The 17,071-nt window shown below is 38.5% G+C and overlaps 2 protein-coding genes across 4 annotated transcripts in view; both read left to right on the top strand.

Annotated features, from left to right (window-relative positions):
* LOC103812787 (macrophage mannose receptor 1-like) overlaps nucleotides 1–3,961 on the top strand; it is a 51,655-nt gene extending 47,694 nt beyond the window's left edge. For both annotated transcript variants that reach the window (XM_018909364.3, XM_030233619.2), the window contains 3 exons: nucleotides 242–409; nucleotides 2,113–2,172; nucleotides 2,558–3,961. In XM_018909364.3, coding sequence (XP_018764909.3) covers nucleotides 242–409; nucleotides 2,113–2,172; nucleotides 2,558–2,808 — 479 coding nt within the window. In that variant the 3' untranslated portion in view covers nucleotides 2,809–3,961. The remainder of the gene's footprint in view (nucleotides 1–241; nucleotides 410–2,112; nucleotides 2,173–2,557) is intronic.
* A 4,079-nt stretch (nucleotides 3,962–8,040) lies between these two features.
* Nucleotides 8,041–17,071, top strand: part of LOC103812786 (macrophage mannose receptor 1-like) — a 32,379-nt gene continuing 23,348 nt past the window's right edge. Inside the window, exons 1-9 of one of the 2 annotated variants that reach the window (XM_009085910.4) lie at nucleotides 8,041–8,221; nucleotides 9,953–10,351; nucleotides 11,591–11,764; nucleotides 12,657–12,821; nucleotides 13,128–13,244; nucleotides 13,483–13,626; nucleotides 15,023–15,205; nucleotides 15,395–15,549; nucleotides 16,341–16,454. In XM_009085910.4, coding sequence (XP_009084158.2) covers nucleotides 8,161–8,221; nucleotides 9,953–10,351; nucleotides 11,591–11,764; nucleotides 12,657–12,821; nucleotides 13,128–13,244; nucleotides 13,483–13,626; nucleotides 15,023–15,205; nucleotides 15,395–15,549; nucleotides 16,341–16,454 — 1,512 coding nt within the window. In that variant the 5' untranslated portion in view covers nucleotides 8,041–8,160. Of the gene's footprint in view, nucleotides 8,226–9,952; nucleotides 10,352–11,590; nucleotides 11,765–12,656; nucleotides 12,822–13,127; nucleotides 13,245–13,482; nucleotides 13,627–15,022; nucleotides 15,206–15,394; nucleotides 15,550–16,340; nucleotides 16,455–17,071 lie in introns of both variants that reach the window. The other variant, XM_050971819.1, reaches the window with a different exon arrangement.

Genomic DNA, 17,071 nt, shown 5'->3' with positions numbered 1-17,071 from the left:
TGGAACTTGCTTTTGCAACACCATAAGCCAGATTAGTCTGCCATTTTCCAAATATTGATATTATATAATTTACACAAAAACTTAGGGGCAACATGTTGTGTCAGAAGTAAATAGTTTTGTGATCTGTCTCCAGAAGTCATGACAAGTAAATTTCTCAAGAAGGCAATAAATATAGAGCTTGTGAAAGTATGGAAATTATGACTATCTGTTTTTTTCCCCAATTCAATGTTTTTTCAATTAGGGCTATGGTTGTGGCTAGATGGCAGTGCGGTGAATTTTGTCAACTGGAATGTAGGAGAACCTTCTTCTCAGGAAAATGAGCACTGTGTTGAAATGTATGCAGACTCTGGGTATTGGAATAATTTTTATTGCTCTTCCTACAAAGGATATATTTGTAAAAAGCCAAAAAGTAAGTGCTGCATTTATGAATTTTGTGTTTTATGTATGGAACATGCTCTCTGTAAGCTAGTATTAGTAGTTGGCCGTTACACACAATGCATTTCAGCTGGATGGTCTGAGTTTTTGTAAATGCCAAAGGATGCACATTTCCATGACAACAAAAAGATAGAATGACTCTTCAGAAAGTAGTTCTGGACAGTAGTCAAGTTCCTTAAGAATTGCTTTTAGAGAACTGTGTTCATATCTTAGCAGTACCTAGTGTATACACTTGACAAGTTTGCATGTTTTCTATTGACACCTGTTGAGAAATCACAATGTGAGGACCATGCCTTGTGTACACAAAACTCTCTCATCTATATGCAGACATATTCCTCAGGGTATCCCCTCTGCTCTGCCCATGGAGTAGCCATTGTTTGTTTCCCTCTGCCAGTCTCATGTGCACGTGTTTTCTGAGTGTGATATAGTGCTTCTATTAATTGAGTTTTTATAAAGCGTGACTTATTTAACAGCTTGGGATCTTTAGTCTCTATGTCCTCCTGTTGTGAAAAGATGAATGAATGAAAAGCAAAGCGAATAGCATAGCTTGGATCTGCTAAACTGAACATGTTGTGAAATAACTGAATGTGCAAATTTGACAGTAGGGACAGCTAGTGTATATGTATTCCTAAAAGTCATCATAATAATTTCTTTCAGCATATATTGCAATAGCAAAATCTCTTACTTATGCTTCCTAAGAAAGTTGAAATGTGTAGCTGCAATATACTGACTTCCTCTACAATACTGGAAATGAGAGTAATTCTGCTATCCTTTCTGTAAATTTGTTCTCATGCAAAATTATTCTTACTTACTCAAATGCTTGGAACGATGACTGTGTCTTTTACAGGAAGTACTGCAACATATCAGTATATCCACCCTTTCAGAGTCCATTTATCAATCTTTTTGTATTGTCATTGACAAAAATTCATAGACGTGGGTAGCAGGTGTTAAAATAAATTGCCGCTACTCCTTTTTGACCATTCAGTTCAATTATTTGTAATGCTTCTGGCATTCACCTGTTTTGATGATGACCAAAGAGCTGAAGCAGATGAAAGTCAGTTACTTTTTCCTAGGGTTAGCTTTAGCCAGCCTAGTCTACTAATCTGGAATGCCAGAGATTCAACCTAATTCCAGTGTCAACGCAAGGATTATCTAGTCACTCACCCCAAAGCAGGACACAATCTAGTCCTACATTGTCAAAGAAATGTAGCTTTTCTTGGCATAGTTTTTCAGAACTGTGACAGTGCTCCATGTGCAGAATTTAAACAAACTGTTATAGCTACAGACCAATAAATGGAGCATTAGAAGCATGGTTTTATTGAGTTGCACTGGCTATTGCTGGCTATGTTTTCTGTTTTCTGAAGAGACTGAAACACAAAAACATGATGGAAGTCTTCCCATAGAATAGATGTTGTTTTCTGTTTTATTTGTTGAGCCAATTTTTACCACAGTAATTTGAGAGTTCTGTAGCAGTTCTATTCCACAAAGTATCTAACTTTATTTCATAAGTGAGGAGATGCTCAGTCTGAACTAACCCCAAGAGTTTTTCACTATTTAATGGTTTGTATTACCATATATTTATCTGAGCATGATTTTCAGTATGTTCCAAGATATAAAAATAAATAATGTAGAAAAAAATATTAGTACAAAAATATAATTTTTTTTAATATTTTCAAGTTCCAGCAACTGAAACACCACCAGCATCTGAAATGCCACCAGCTGAAATACCTACAATGGGTAAGAATATTGTCTTTCAAGCAGAAAAAACTAGCCCCACATAGGATCATAAACCAAAAATATTTTGTATTACGTCTCTTAAATTTTCTGTTATACAGAAGTACTGTGCCTGTTTCCTAGGATGACACTGTTTCCAATTAGTACACAATATAATCTATTTGGCTGCATCTCCAAATGCAGATTTTAAAAAAATAATAATTTGTGCTATGGCATGCAATATTAGTGATTTAAAGTCAAGTTATTTTATGTTGTTACCTCTTCTCATTACATCGAAAAAAAATTAACTCCTTTTTCTCAGAAGATCATGCATTCCAAAGACCTTGCTTCCAGCAATCAGACAAAGACTTCTGTAGCATTCTCTTGATTTCTTCCTATTTGTTTTCAGCAATGACAAAAGATGAGAAGACGTCTACCCTAAACCACAGCAAAACAGGAGCTATAGTTATTGTTGGTATCATCATCCTAGTTGGAAGTGGCCTTGCAGGATATCTCTTCTACAAAAGGAGAAAGAATTGCTTGCCAACAAACGACAGCTTTGAGAATAATTTGTATTTTAATGGTGATGCAGTTCCTGGAATTAGTGACACAAAGGATCTTGTGACCAACATAGAGCAGAATGAACACGCAACACTGTAATGTAACAAATAGAAATGTAATGTAATATGTAATATAAAATGTAATGTAATAAAATGTGCCTTGTTTTATTAAAATTATGCAATTAGAATGAAGCCAAAGGTATTTTCTCATGTGCAATTACTGTACTAGCCTGTTTCTATGTGTGTGTGTGTAATGTCATACACTGCAGTTATTTTATTTTGTAGCCATTATATAAAGTGAAAGATTTCAGGTCTCAGGATTTGACGATCACACTGGTGAATGTGGGTCTTAAGAAAAGTGATAATGTTGACTAATTGTTTAGTTATTAATGGAACAGTAGAAATGGATAAAATGAAGTAAAATCCAAGAGCCCCTTGAAGAACGCACACAAGACTTGACATTTCTGCATCAGATTTGCTTCAAACCATGCTATTGAACAAATACTCAAAGCTATTCAGTAAACATTTTCTAATTTTACCATCTTTCAAGTATTGCCATGGACTTAAGTACAGGCATAGTCACTAGAGAATAAGTCTGGTTTTGGGCTTATTTCCTTTTTGGACCACATGGGCAAAAAGACCATTGTGATATTTCAGTTCCACAACTTCATACAACTCAGAAAAGCAAGAATGTAGTGCTTGCAGTTTATGTATTCTAGGATTTAATCAGGTGAAATCTGGAGGCAGACCTCTGGAGTCGAAAACTGGGGTTGATATTAGCTGCCACAAGTGGGTTTGTGGGTGAGAGGTGATGAAGGTCATGGCAAAACTTCCTTCTCACCATGCAGCAGTTACTGAGGAGAGGGAGGAAGATTGCTTGTGCATGTTCTGAAGGTTTTAGGAGCAGAAGGTTTCTGCATAGCTTTTATGGTGATCACATGTTGGTTCTGCTCTCTACAGCTTCTCAATAAGTAGCATAGGTTTGTGGGATGTGTGCTGCAAGTAAAGAACAATTTAGCTTTACCAATACAATAGTTTCTACTGATTTTATTTGCTTTCTAAAATGGTTAAATCAGTTACTATTTATGGACATCTTCTATTCCCCAAGGAGTTTATATTCCTAATTTTTGGAAATCCTGTAAAATGTAAATCATGTGTGATTCCTCACTTGCTTACAAAGGTTTGCAAGAATTGATTTTGTGGTTTCAGATTTTTCTCTGTGAAATAAAAATAACTGTCTTTGATTTTTAAAATAGGTTTGCATTTTATAGTCTCGTCTATATAACACACTGTAACATGGTAAAGTGAAAAAGGAGATGATACCACAGGGGAGACATTCCAGCAAAAGTTGTTATGAAGTATTATATTAACCATATTATCCTGAATCTGCCCTAGGATTAAATCTGCTTAAAGACAAAATAAAAATGTGAGTTGGGGGATTTAGTGAAAGTTTTAAATTACATGCATATGTAGGTAAGATGGGAAAATTTGTCCAGGAACTCCTTTTCTCTGGCTCTGGTCTCTTTCTCCCAGATGTTTCCTTGCTCTGTTCCAACTGCTGTTTCCCTTTTTAATATGCAGTTTAAACATGTTTTTTCAAGGATCAGTACTCTAATGGTTTTTTTATGCCATCTGATGTGGCTCCTGACTGATTAATGATACTAAGGGTCATGTTGTTTCAGTTATACGGAGGAGTGGTGCCAGGTAGAAATTTTTGTGAAGCAGACAGTGAAAGGCCAAGAGAGCCTGACAGAAATCCCAGCCTCACTGTGCTGGCTGTTGTGCAAACAACAAGCACGTGCAGTCTCACCTAAAAGAAGCTCTATCCTCTTCTGGGCCCTGCACAATCTTAAAATGGTGTCGGTACACTGAGTCATTCTTACAGAAAACCTTTATTCCCATGATGTATGCAAAGGTATGGCTGCAAAGACAAAAACAGAGGGAATATCTAATTTCTGGTTCTTTGCCATACTTATAAAGCACATCACTAAAAAGTATCAAGGAGGGAATCCAGCTACTGGAGCCTGGATAGTTCTGAGATTATTCATTCATTTATTTTTCCTGAAATCCAGCGAGGTGTCTGAGTTGAAGAGAATTAAAAATGCCGTGCTCATTAATAGCTGGCAGTAGATGTAGGTGCTTCTGTGTCAGCTCTGTTCTCCTGTCCAAACAGGTATAGAAAAAGTAGAGAAGGTTCCAAATAAGATGCTCTTATTTGGAACTCTGAAGATGGAGCTGCTTAGCCTGCTCATTTTATAAAGAGTGTGAGTTAAAAAGACTTGAAAAGATTTTCAGACAAAGAGGAAATTTAAACTTCATGGCTTACAGTATTTCCTATTTCAAGACAATGGAATTGAAGCAAATTTCCCACTAAAAAGATTGATATAGAAACAGTAGCATTTGCAGCACAGGAAATCCTTACAGCTCCATGTCATAAGCCGATGAGCACTGATACTTCATACACAAACTATAACAGAAATTTTTGCATAGGAGGTAGAGAAACAAACGAACACTTAAACAATATCTAACTAATGTAAGATCAAATGGAAAGCTTTTACCTAGGAACAGAGATAAGCAAAATATGCTTCTCTATTTGACTGGAAAAAAGAAATGTATCTTACTGGAAATGAGTCATGTTCATATGGACACACTCAAATTTTATATTTTACATATTCTGATTCTTTACCAAATCTTTCAACCATTTTCTACTACTGACTGCTATTCATATTTGGACTAGTCAGGTGCCTTAAAATCAAACTTTTGCTCTTGTGGTCTCTTACTTTGTCTGCCAAGTAGATGACACTACTTAGGGGAGGTCTCAGGCTGTATTTGCATACATATATATATATATGTATAATATATATATATATATATATATATACATATACTATATATATAGTATAAAATATACATCACAGAGGAATTGGGTTCTTGCTTTTCTGAAACATACTTGCTGTAAAAACAAGGAAAATAATTCCTTGAAAAACAAGATGATGAATAGTATGAACAAGGGAATATAAACAGAAAAGCAAATAAATGTTTTAATGCATCCCGATTAGTTTACATCTGTACTCCTCTGATGCTGCCAAGATTTCTTACATTTGATCAGGTGGTTTAGAAAAATGAACAGAAAAAAAAATTCATTATGTAACATGAAAATAGAAAAAATTGAAAGGTTGTTCCCCTTTTTTTTAATTTTTTTTAAGCTAGAATGTTCCTACTGATGTTTAGAGTGGTTTTTTTTTTTTTTTTTTTTTAAAGAAATAAATGTTTATAGCTTGGAAACTGTGATTGTCCTATGTGTGGGGATTTTGGATTGAAATCTTATATCAAGTTATAGCAGGCTAAATGATCACAAAAATACTTTCTTATTTTAATTTAAGTGGGGTTTTTTTAAATGAATGTAGGGAAGCTTCCAGTTGAATCCAGATGGCCTCACCCATCCATTTCTGCGAGCACCTGAGGAATGACGTGATGGCAATATTCAATAGTGTGTAAGGTTTTCTCTCTTCACATTGCTGTGTTTCTTGATGCGCTTGTGTTTAATTCTCATTTCCCCTTTTCTCTGAAAAAGTTTGGACTTTAGAAGAAAGGTGGTAAATCTGCACACTGTGAGTGTAACTTCCTGCCCGGGAGCAGAGATTGCCAGAGGAACAATGCTGACTCAACACAAAGCCCAGCAGCTTTTGTTCCTCGCCACTTTTCAAACGTCAGGCTGTGCCTTGCCAAATGGCAGATCCTGGAGCACATCTTCCCAGCCCTCTGCTTTTCTTTCCCGCTTTGGGGGCTGTGATGCAATCTGCTCAAACACACAAACACTGAGGTGAAGCTGACTTTAGTATGTTTTACTCTTGTTTAGCCTCTCTCAACAGATTATCGATACCAGTCCCTCAACAACCACTGGTTCTTGTTCAGAACAGAACCAGTTTCCTTTTCTCTGTTGTAATTATCCTTGTTAAGGCCTAGTAGATTTGGATATTCTGAGATGTTTTATACAGCAGAACAAGACGCAATTGTCTTGCTCCTGACCAAGGAAGGAAGGAAAGCTGGAAAATTGAGGTTGTGTGTTCAAACACTCTGGGGTTGGGGAGTACGAGAATGCTTGACTGCAGCCATCCTTACATATGGATCATAACTTAGTGAGTAATTGGATTCTGGTGCTCAGCCCTCATTTCTTCCTCTTTGCTCAGGTCTCAGAGTCCTTTTCAGGCTCCCTTCTTTACATGGCTTTGCTCAGTTGTGTCTGCTGGCCTTGAGGTCCCACCATTCTCCCTCACTGCTGTGGCTTTGTTCTACTCCAATTCCCTGCATACATTATCAGACCCAGTTGTTCATCTACATCTGAGTCAGAGAAGCAAAATCCCACAACTTCATGTGGGTGTCCAGGGTTTTCACTACCTGCAACAGCAGCAATTTTGCTGCAGATGCAATATTGGGGAAGGTTTGCCACAGCAGCCTCTCCTGGAGGTACGGAAAATGAAAATTTTCCAAGTCCATGTGCAAAAATTGATGCAAAGCTTCCACCAGAGTCCCTTTTCTTGTCCCTGTGCTCTAAGATTTTTGAGCTCTTTAAGCTATCGTGGAGAAAACTTTATAAAAGGAAACATCTGAATTTGTCAGAATGCCTGTATGGTGTACACTTTATGGGGTGCAAACTTTCACAGACCAGTGGCAAGAAAAATGAGGCAGTATTCCTCATCAGTTTAGTTTTCCTCAATAGCAATAATTGAAAATCCAGTATTTTCCAGGTACAGGTTCTTTTCTTCCTAGAATTGTGTATTTTCTTTCCTCATTTATTTCAGCTGTTGCTGTCGGTTGGGTAATTATTCCTACATATAGCTAAGAATGGAGCAAAGGAAAGAATAGGTGACTCCTGAAGAATACAGATCTGACTTTCTACAGATTTTTTCTTTTCTTTTCTGTGGAATTTCAGGCACGAAAAATTCTGTTTCTCTCTGACTTCAAGGTCATAGTTGTTTCATTTGTGTGGTGTCCCAGCAGATTTTTCACAATACTGCAGTGCACTCTGGCTTTTTTCATCATGTGTTGATACAGACAAACCCTTCTCTTCTTTTTTACTTATTTTATTTATTTCTGCAAATGAGACAGTAATCTCACCTTTTGGTAAAAATAATGATTCTGAGTTATAAGGTATGCCTTAAAATATCCACACTAAAATCTTACCTGTAAGATCTTATATTTCCATGGCAAACTTTTATACAGTAGAAAAAATAGCTTAGGAAGCAAAGTTTACTCATTAATGTATTATTTCAAAATTACTCATGTGACATGACACAGTTCCTTATTTGAAGCTCAGAACTTCCCTGTATCTGTTGGTTCTTAAAAAGGGTTTGTTAATCCTCTTCAGTGCAGTGGGGTTTTCTTGCAAGGCACTGATTTGGTCTTTAGGATCAATAGGAGGTGAAGTGAAGAAAGGAGTGAAATATTTGCCATGTCTCTCTACTTGCCCCTGATTTTTCTTCTCTCCATTAGTACATCACTTCAAATGTCTGGTAAGTCTTTGTCCTCTTCTTAGTGTGGAGGTTTTCAAGTTCTTTAACGTGTGTTCTAGTTATCTCCCTTAGTGGGCAGTGAATTTAGATCTAGTCACAGCATATGATTTGAAAATGTTATGTTCAGCTTGAAGTTTGGTGATATCTGCATAGGCATTCTCTTTCCCTAGCCCAGGTTTCAATGTGGTGTATGATGAGGCCATAACCTTGGCAGAGCTGATTCTTGAGAAAGCAGACAAAATCTGATTTCACTTTACTCCATCGGAGGCTAGAAGAGTTCAGTACAGAGCAGTGAACTCAGCATGCACAGAACTACTGGCTGATGTGTGCTTTGAGTTTCCTGGCAGCTCAAATAGACCATAGCATACTGATCTGTGCATATTGAAAACTCGTTTCCCAGCTGAGAGCTTTAGGAAGGACTTTAAAATCCCCCCTGTCCATTAGATTTCACACCCTCCTACTGCTGAGAGGAAAAAGAAATGACACTGTGTTTTTCCATGGCAAGTTCCCAGCTAGAGAGCTCTGGAAGTCCAGTACTACTGCTTGAATGGCAGCAGGGACTATCCAATGCACCATGGATCTAATCCACCACAGGCAATTTCTTTGGGCATGCTTTTGGGTGAGACCAAGCCAGCTCTAACCCATCCTCTGCTAACCTGCCCAAGAACCACTGCAGCCACAGAGCTCTGTCAGGGAAAATATTATCTGGCTTGTTCTGGTCTATAGCCTTTCAGATCAACAATACCAAGGCTGTTCAACCATTCCCTGTCAGCTTTGGGATGGGAGGGTTATGAAGGCCCAGTTAAGCACTCTGGCCTTGGCAAGAAACCTTGGGTAAAAGTCAATACACTGCTGAGTGGGTTGGGTGGTGTTGTCTGTCACCTAGAAGGGAGCAAAGGGATGCAAGCTGAGATGCAAAAAGAGTGAGGATTTGGAGGAGGCTTTTTGTTGAAGCTGATCTTAAGAAAAAAACCCCTAATGTCCAGTGTCTCACATTTCTATTTACAAATGTAGCTATTAATAACACTTAGGATATTGGCGTAGTTTAACTGTTCTTAGAACTGATGATGCTGCAAGTTGTGGCTTCCCTCCTGAGAAACCTACGAATAAAACTCTGGGAAGAAATGAATTTTTGCACAGCTACTAAAAAATTTACAAGATAATTAACCAAAAATTAAAAATACACCAGTTTCTTGGTGAGCAGAAAACTGCAGTGTTTTTCTGGGCCAAATATAAAAATTTTTCAATTTTGAGTATTTTTAATAGCTCTAAAGCAAAAAATACTCTTACTTGCAGAATTAAAGCCCATTTAAATATGATATTGTGGAACTTGGAAGAAATTATGAAATGTAATGAAGGCAATTCTTGACATGCTTTTTGAGACCACTGTGATTTCAGGAGGGATATGAAGAAGAGCAATTTCTCTTGAAAGAGCTCTATTTTCAGCTCTTGCGTTTTTTCATTTTAAGAATATTTTCATAAATATCTTTCATACCAATGATTAACTTCCCTTGATTTATCTCTCTATGAACTACATATGCTATTCTGCGGGGGTTTTTTTTTGGTTTGGTTTTTTTGGTTGGTTGGTTGGGTTGGTTTGGATTTTATTTTTTGGTTTTGGTGTTTGGCTTTTGGGTTTTTTTGGGTAGCAGACTGTCACACAGCAACTAATTACCTTTATCTCCTAAGAAACCTCTCCTCAAATGTTTGCATTATCATTTAATTTTATAGGTAGTGGAATATTTTCAATCTATAATGAAGATAACAAGCTCTGTGCCCAAGCTCAGAACTCCAGCTCAGTCATAACCACCACTTGTGATGAGCATGATGAGTTTCAGAAGTTCAGGTGGGTCTCTCCCACGCAGCTGCTGAGCATGGCACTCAAGCTGTGCCTGGGAGTGCTGGCCAAGGACGACGAGGCTGCCGTCACCTTGGAACCCTGCAACAGGACAAGCGAACTCCAGTGGTGGGAATGCAGAAATGACACAATTGCAACCCATGGCAAGGATTTATTTCTCAACTATGGCAAGGGGAAGGGGAAGAAAATGAGGTTGTCCAAAATATCCAGCAAAGGGAGCAGGTGGAAAATCCATGGAAGTGTAGACAGTGTGTGCTCTCAGCGCTATGAGGGTGAGTACTGAAATTCCATCTCTGTTTCTTGGTAACTTGTCTGCCCCTTCCTACAAAGCATGCCACTGCTGCCTGACAGGCAGCAACCATTTTCTTAGGGTGGCATCAGCAGAGGAGCTAATTATAAATAGGATGCAGGAATGAAAGGTGAATATATCTGTACACTTTTCAGCAAATATAGCTGTATACATTTCTGCATACCTTGTAGAGAACAATTCTTTCAAATGATAGAATAAAATTACAAAGGCCCATGATGCAAACTTAAGGAAGAATGGGAATTCTGTTTGTACAACAACAGCAAAAGAAAACCTATGACTGCTTTAAAATATGTCTGATCAACTTGTAGAAGAGATTATTGTATTATATTTAGTTTTTATTGTTGCTTTTATTTGGTTTGACCACCAATAATCTCTAAGAAGTGAATTTCTAGTTTAGATAGATGGAATTCACAGTTAACATTATTTACCTAGTGTTTCTCAGGCCTAGTAAAAAAAAAGTAGAAAAAGCAAAAGGAAAAATAGTACATAATGGTTTAGGATGCAATGTTTTATCATCCTGGAAAAAGACCCCTAGGGAGTAAGATCTCCTTTTCCTACAATTTTATGGCTCTTGGGTTATGTAGAGGGGGCATTCAGGATCAAGTAATCAATGTCCTTTCTGTTGTGACACTGGTATGTTGGGAATTTAAATAACAATAGAATAATTTTTTGTTGTATGCTACAGCTGTTGCACAGGAATGAAGCTTGTCATAATTTTGTACAGACAGCAGCAAATTAGAGTAGAGAGTGATGGGAGGGTCACTTCCTAGCAGAGTCCTTGCAAATTTAAGATACAGCTTCTTCTGATGAAGACTAATAAAAATGTTGTGATATCTCCTTTCCAAGTTTTTTCAACGATGTGGGCGGGGAAAGAGAATGTTTATATTACCTAAGGAGAGAAGTATGCATGTCATGGGAAAAGCTGAGTCACAGGGACCTCTGACACATTAGTCCAGAAAGCAATGGCATGACAAAGTTAAACAGAAATTAGTTTGAGGCCCATTTAAGTGTTTGAGAGTCTAAGTTCTGAATATTTTGCCATAGTCATATCTGATTGGCACAACAGCCCTTTAGAGGTTTGGGGTAACAAAGCACTGGTGTGTTGTCAGTTTTGTCCATGGAAAACTGGCTATGGGTGTCCCTGTGGTGAACATCTGATGCCAGCTGACTGTTGAGTATTGATCTCTGCTTCTCTCCATAGATATCTATACCCTGGGAGGAAATGCCTTTGGTGCACCCTGTGTGTTCCCTTTTAAGCACCAGGGGAAATGGTATGCTGAATGCATCCCTTGGAGGGATGATGCAGACTCTCTCTGGTGCGCAACTTCTCCAGATTTTGATGAAGACCAGTTGTTTGGAAACTGCCCGCAAAAAGGTAACTTATTTACAAAAAAATCTCAGGGAAGCTGTTAAGCAAATGTGTCATCCACTGTCATGGTCAAGATGCTCTTGGGATGTGGAAGGAGCATTGGACAGCAAGCTGAATTCTGGCTCGCCTAGTTCACTGGTGAGCTGTGCAACAAGGACATGAGGCATCTGCTCTGCACTCCCACTGTCCTGCAGTGTCCCCAGGACTGGTGCTTGCTGGGAGTATTCTGAGGGTGGGGACTGGGACTGAGGGATAAAGGAAGAGGAAACCCCTAGGACTGGGTTTCAAGACAAAAGGAAGTGCAGTGGAATGAGGAAGGTGAGATTTATCAGGAGACTGTTGTGTAGGATGAAGGAGAGAACAGGAAGGCTTTAGTGAAGAGAAGGGTGCAGGACACACTAAAGGCAGTGACCTTCACCTACCTTCAGTGCTTCCATACACAAATTCCCTGTCCCTTCATTCCCACTTCACATGTGATTGTGTGGAAATGACAATTTCTGTTTTATTGGGTGGTCTGGTAGAGCATTAGAGGGATCTGAAGGTAAGAAATGGGTGTGGAGACCAAAACTTCTATATGGCAAAGTGAGAAATACTTGTGGAGGTGGAATTTATCAGTGAGTGGGTTAATGTGCACTGAAATGTGAGAGAAATAGGTGAGTTGCATAAATAAAAAGGAACAGGGTCAATGTAGAAAAATTAGGTTTGTGAGGATAAATAATTCCTTATGTGTTTGAAATAATTTTAATACTGAATGGACAAAGTATATATAGATGTGAGGCAAAAGCTACTTAAAATTATCAAAACACAAAGTTATATAGTTTTAGTCTGTGTCAAAGATTTATTTTCTGGGTTAGTAAACATGATTATCTTGTCAAATTGCTGGTATCATCTTTTATAGACACCACCCACAATAAATTTTGGAAAACAAATCCTGTGACAGAAACACGCTATCAGATAAACTCAGAGTCACTTTTGACATGGCACCAAGCAAGAAAAAGCTGCCAGCAGCAGGATGCAGAATTATTGAGCATCACAGACCTTCGTGAAGAAATGTATTTATTAGGTAAAGTAAAAATACCCACAAAAAAAAAAAAAAAAAAGGCAAAAAAAAAAAAGCACTATTTAAAATGTAGGTCAGATACAAGGCTTTAACATAGAAATTTATATTTATCCTATAAAAATATGTCTCAGTGACATTTTTAAAAGAGTTTTCCCTTTCTCATGAAACACTGCAATAAAATAATGGAAATAATCCAATTTATACTAAAAAATATATCCCTCATGCTTTAAAATATTATTTCCAGTTTTATTGAATAATTTTAAAAATGAGAGTCATTTAGTACATGACTGATTTTTTTTGGCCATTTAGGGCTCACTAGTGACCTGGGCATTAGTGCAAAGCTCTGGATTGGTCTCTATGATGCACTTGACAGTGGCTGGAAGTGGAATGGGGGAAGTCCTTTCAGATACCTCAACTGGGCCCCAGGTAAGTGCACTTTTCTTAAATGATGATCAACACCTGGGCCAAAATTTCCTCCCCTTCTCTCTCCTCCTCTCCCCTCCCCATCACAGTGATGCTCCCTTGTCACACCTCTTGGGATTTATCACTCTTACAAATAACACCCCTGTGGCTTTGCAGCTACAAAGGTCTTGCACGTTCACTCCTGTGAAGAGGTGAAAATTTTCACTGTTAACAGAGGCATTCTGTTGCTTTTTTTTTAAAGGAAATCCCTCAGTGGAATCTGGAAAAATATGTGGGACCTTCCAAGGTAGGAATGGCAAATGGGAAAACCAGGTGTGTGACCGGAAACTGGGATATATCTGCCAAAAGAGAAACACCTCCTTGGATTCTTTCACCATTGCCTCAGGTACACTGGTCAAAAGCTAAGGCTGCTTTTACAGTCAGTGAGAAATATTGGGAGGATATCATACATGAAAAGGCAAAATATTGTCAAAACAAAAGGCTTACACTTGTTAACCTGGGTCAAATATTGAGATGATTTTAATTTTCTGGCTCATTTTAAAGATGATGTCTAAATGTTGTTCATCATTTGGAAAAGAACCCAGGGTACTGAAAAAGGCAGGATTAGGTGTTTAGCCATGTTATCCAGATCATGAAATACTGATAAATATCCTCTGCTCTGATATATACTCTAAACATAGGTCCTGCTAAAAGATGTGAGCCAGAGTTCATGCTCCCCTCCTCCATGTGACCCTTTTTGTTCTATTCTGAAAGAAAAAAAAATCAGACTATGCCTCTGGAACCTTTCCCCTGTTGAGTTCTCTTCTTACTTGAGACAGACTAGGTCTTAGCTTTGTGAAGAAATAGGTGTGCAGTTGCTTAATAGGTGAAGAAATAGGTGTGCAGTTGCTTAACTGGGAATTCCCAGCATGTAACTGACTTCACAGTACCTCCCTTCCCTAACATATCTGAGTATATGAGATTATACAGCTCAGGGGAGCACACATATCCTGTACTTTCTGGCTGTATCCAGGCAGCTCACTTGAACAGGTTTTGGACCCCGCTAACCTTCAAACCATGCCTGGATGTTCCTCAGGGGAATGCAATTTGCCCAGGTCCAAACCATGTCTAGGGAACATCAGACAAAGCAGCTGGCCACACACCAATTCTGGGAACACATCCTCCACACATCCTCCCCTCTTCAGTTTGCTCTGGGGGTGCAGAGCATGGGAACTTTTCAAGCAATGGAAAATGGGCTGGCCATGCTGAATTCATGCCAAGAAATCAGTGTTGAACAAAGTGTGTGGCATTTCTGTGCAGCTGGAATCCTGGTATAACATTTCTGGTATAACATGGTTGTGTCTGGACTCTCTGATATATGGTTTGGGCGGTGTGAGAGCTCCAACTGGCTCCTAAGCACCTGCTGTTTCCAGAGAAAAAAATATAAAAAGCTACAAAATTCACCAAGATAGAGTCCCTGAGTAGGAAAAGAGGCTCTTTTCTGTAGAACTTGGCTGTACCCTGAGCCTCACTGAGGGGGATTCAATGTGGAGTTGTGCCCTGTACACTTACATGCCAAATTACCCAGTATTTACTTAATCCCGTAAAACAGTTTTTTGGGAGCTCCAAGCACAAATAGGAGGGAAAAATTTGTTTCTAATCTTTGTACCCTCAGACTTTGGCTCCTCTGCTCTTTCAGTGTGTGCTCCAATATTTCAAATTCATATTGACACAGGTAATTTTATTTTAGATGTGAAGAAAACACTGACTAGAACTTCTCAATATTAACATAATTCTTTTAGGTGATTCAAAGCATTTTAAATGCCCCAGGGAATGGGTGGCCTATGCAGGTCATTGCTACAGAATTTATAGAACACCGAAAATATGGAAAGAAGCCCAGTCTTCCTGTAGGAAAGAGGATGGAGAGCTGGCGAGCATTCATAATATTGAAGAGTACAGTTTTACAGTGTCACAGCTCGGGTACAGTGAGTATTCATGAAGATTACTTTCTTTTTTTTTTTTTAATCTGGGATTATGCTGTTGCTATTAATCCTTTAATCATTGTAACCACGGTCTTATTTTTTTTCTTAAGGTCTTCAGTCAAAAGTGGGTGTGAGATGTAATTATTCCATTATAAGATATATCCATACCTAAAATTAACTTTGTGTTCCCAGAGCCAGATGATGAACTCTGGATAGGTCTAAATGACTTCAGGATTCAAATGTACTTTGAATGGAGTGATGGCACACCTGTGACTTTTACCAAATGGCACCATGGAGAGCCAACCCACACTTGGAATAAGGCAGACTGTGTCCTTATGAAGGGAGAGGTAAAAATCCCTTCCCCACTCTCATACTTTCTTCTGGCCTTTTGCCTCCTAAAATGAAAATGTTCATGATTTAAAAAAAAAACCAAACAAAATTATGAACTTGGTTTGATTTAGGATATCTGGATATCTTACTGTGGAGGGATACTCGAGACCAGATTTAAGAAGCTGTGTGATGCACCAGAAGCAGTGCACTGCATGGACACTTTGTCTTCTCTGAGACAATTCCCATCTGAAATTGGTTGAAATCACTCATCATCCACAGGGAACATGACTGATCAAAGAGGAATAGACTCTTGGAGCATGGACTTTCTCATTTTTTCTCTAAAACTACTAAAATACATGGGTTTTAGAGTTACTTTGGAGGCACACAAACCCATATTTTATTTTGTTTTCTACTTATAAAAAGAGAGGGGTAATGTTGTGGAGAAACACTTACACAAGACATTTTTTCATATTTTATGTTTGGTTTATCAAGCATTTCCTTCCTAGTTATCTGGTTATATGACCATAATAGATGCTATGCTGGTGAGAACAGAGGGGAACCTAATGTTTCTTTCCCTCTCTCATCAGTCCCTGAATCTCTAATAGATACATTCTCACACCTCTGAGAGAATGTGGCCCTTACTCTATGTATTTGGGAGTTTGGAGAGAAAACCAAGGCAAGGAAGAAAGATGAAACAGTCTCAGTCTTAGGAAGATAGAAGGGTTCTTTCTGAGGATGGATATTCTTGTTGGACCTGAATTGTTACTAGCTTTCACTTCTCTTTGTGGTTTCTTCTTACAATACTTAGGATGGAGCCTGGGCTGACAGTGCTTGTGATATGAAATCTGGCTACATCTGTAAAAGGAAACCCTTGGCTGAAGAACCAGGGGAAGCTGAAGTTTCTTACCCAGGCTGCCGGAAAGTAAGTGTAAAACAAAAGCAGCAAAAGATGATTGTATATTACTTTCACACCCATGACAATAACTATGACAGAAGTAAATTATTTTGACTGTTCTTGGTGGAGCCTAGAAAACTGTTAATTTCATATGTATTGATACTTCTTAGACAGATAAGGAAACTTTTGCTTTATTTAACTGAAATGTAGATTGACTTTTTTTTATTCCCTTACAAGTGTATTTCACTCAGCTCTCTTCTACTGCAGCACTGATAACTGCGCCCATAAAAGCCACTCTCTGCAGAGCAATCTTTCCAGGGTGTAACACACATGTCAACATTGCATGTCTCCTCAATTCTACCAGTCTGCCACAGGAATCAGGAATATTTGAGCTGACTGTTTTGCAGGATGTAAACTCTTGTAACAGCTCCTTATGCACTGAGGAGGCAGAGCAAGCTTTACACAGGGAGCTGCAAAGTGGCTGTGGCTGCCAGACCCAAGGCATAACCTCTGCTCACTCTTTGCAAAGACCCTGGTGTGTTCTGTATCAAGGGACAAGACATGGAGTGCTGGTCACAAAAGCTATGTTTGATTATCCTCTTGGTTCCTTTCATGGCCTTTGGGATCAGTTTTGACCTGGGGTG

Source organism: Serinus canaria, chromosome 2, assembly GCF_022539315.1.
Source record: "Serinus canaria isolate serCan28SL12 chromosome 2, serCan2020, whole genome shotgun sequence".
NCBI lineage: Eukaryota > Metazoa > Chordata > Aves > Passeriformes > Fringillidae > Serinus > Serinus canaria.
The sequence above is the reverse complement of the archived record's forward strand: the minus strand, read 5'-3'. Positions and strand labels throughout refer to the sequence as shown.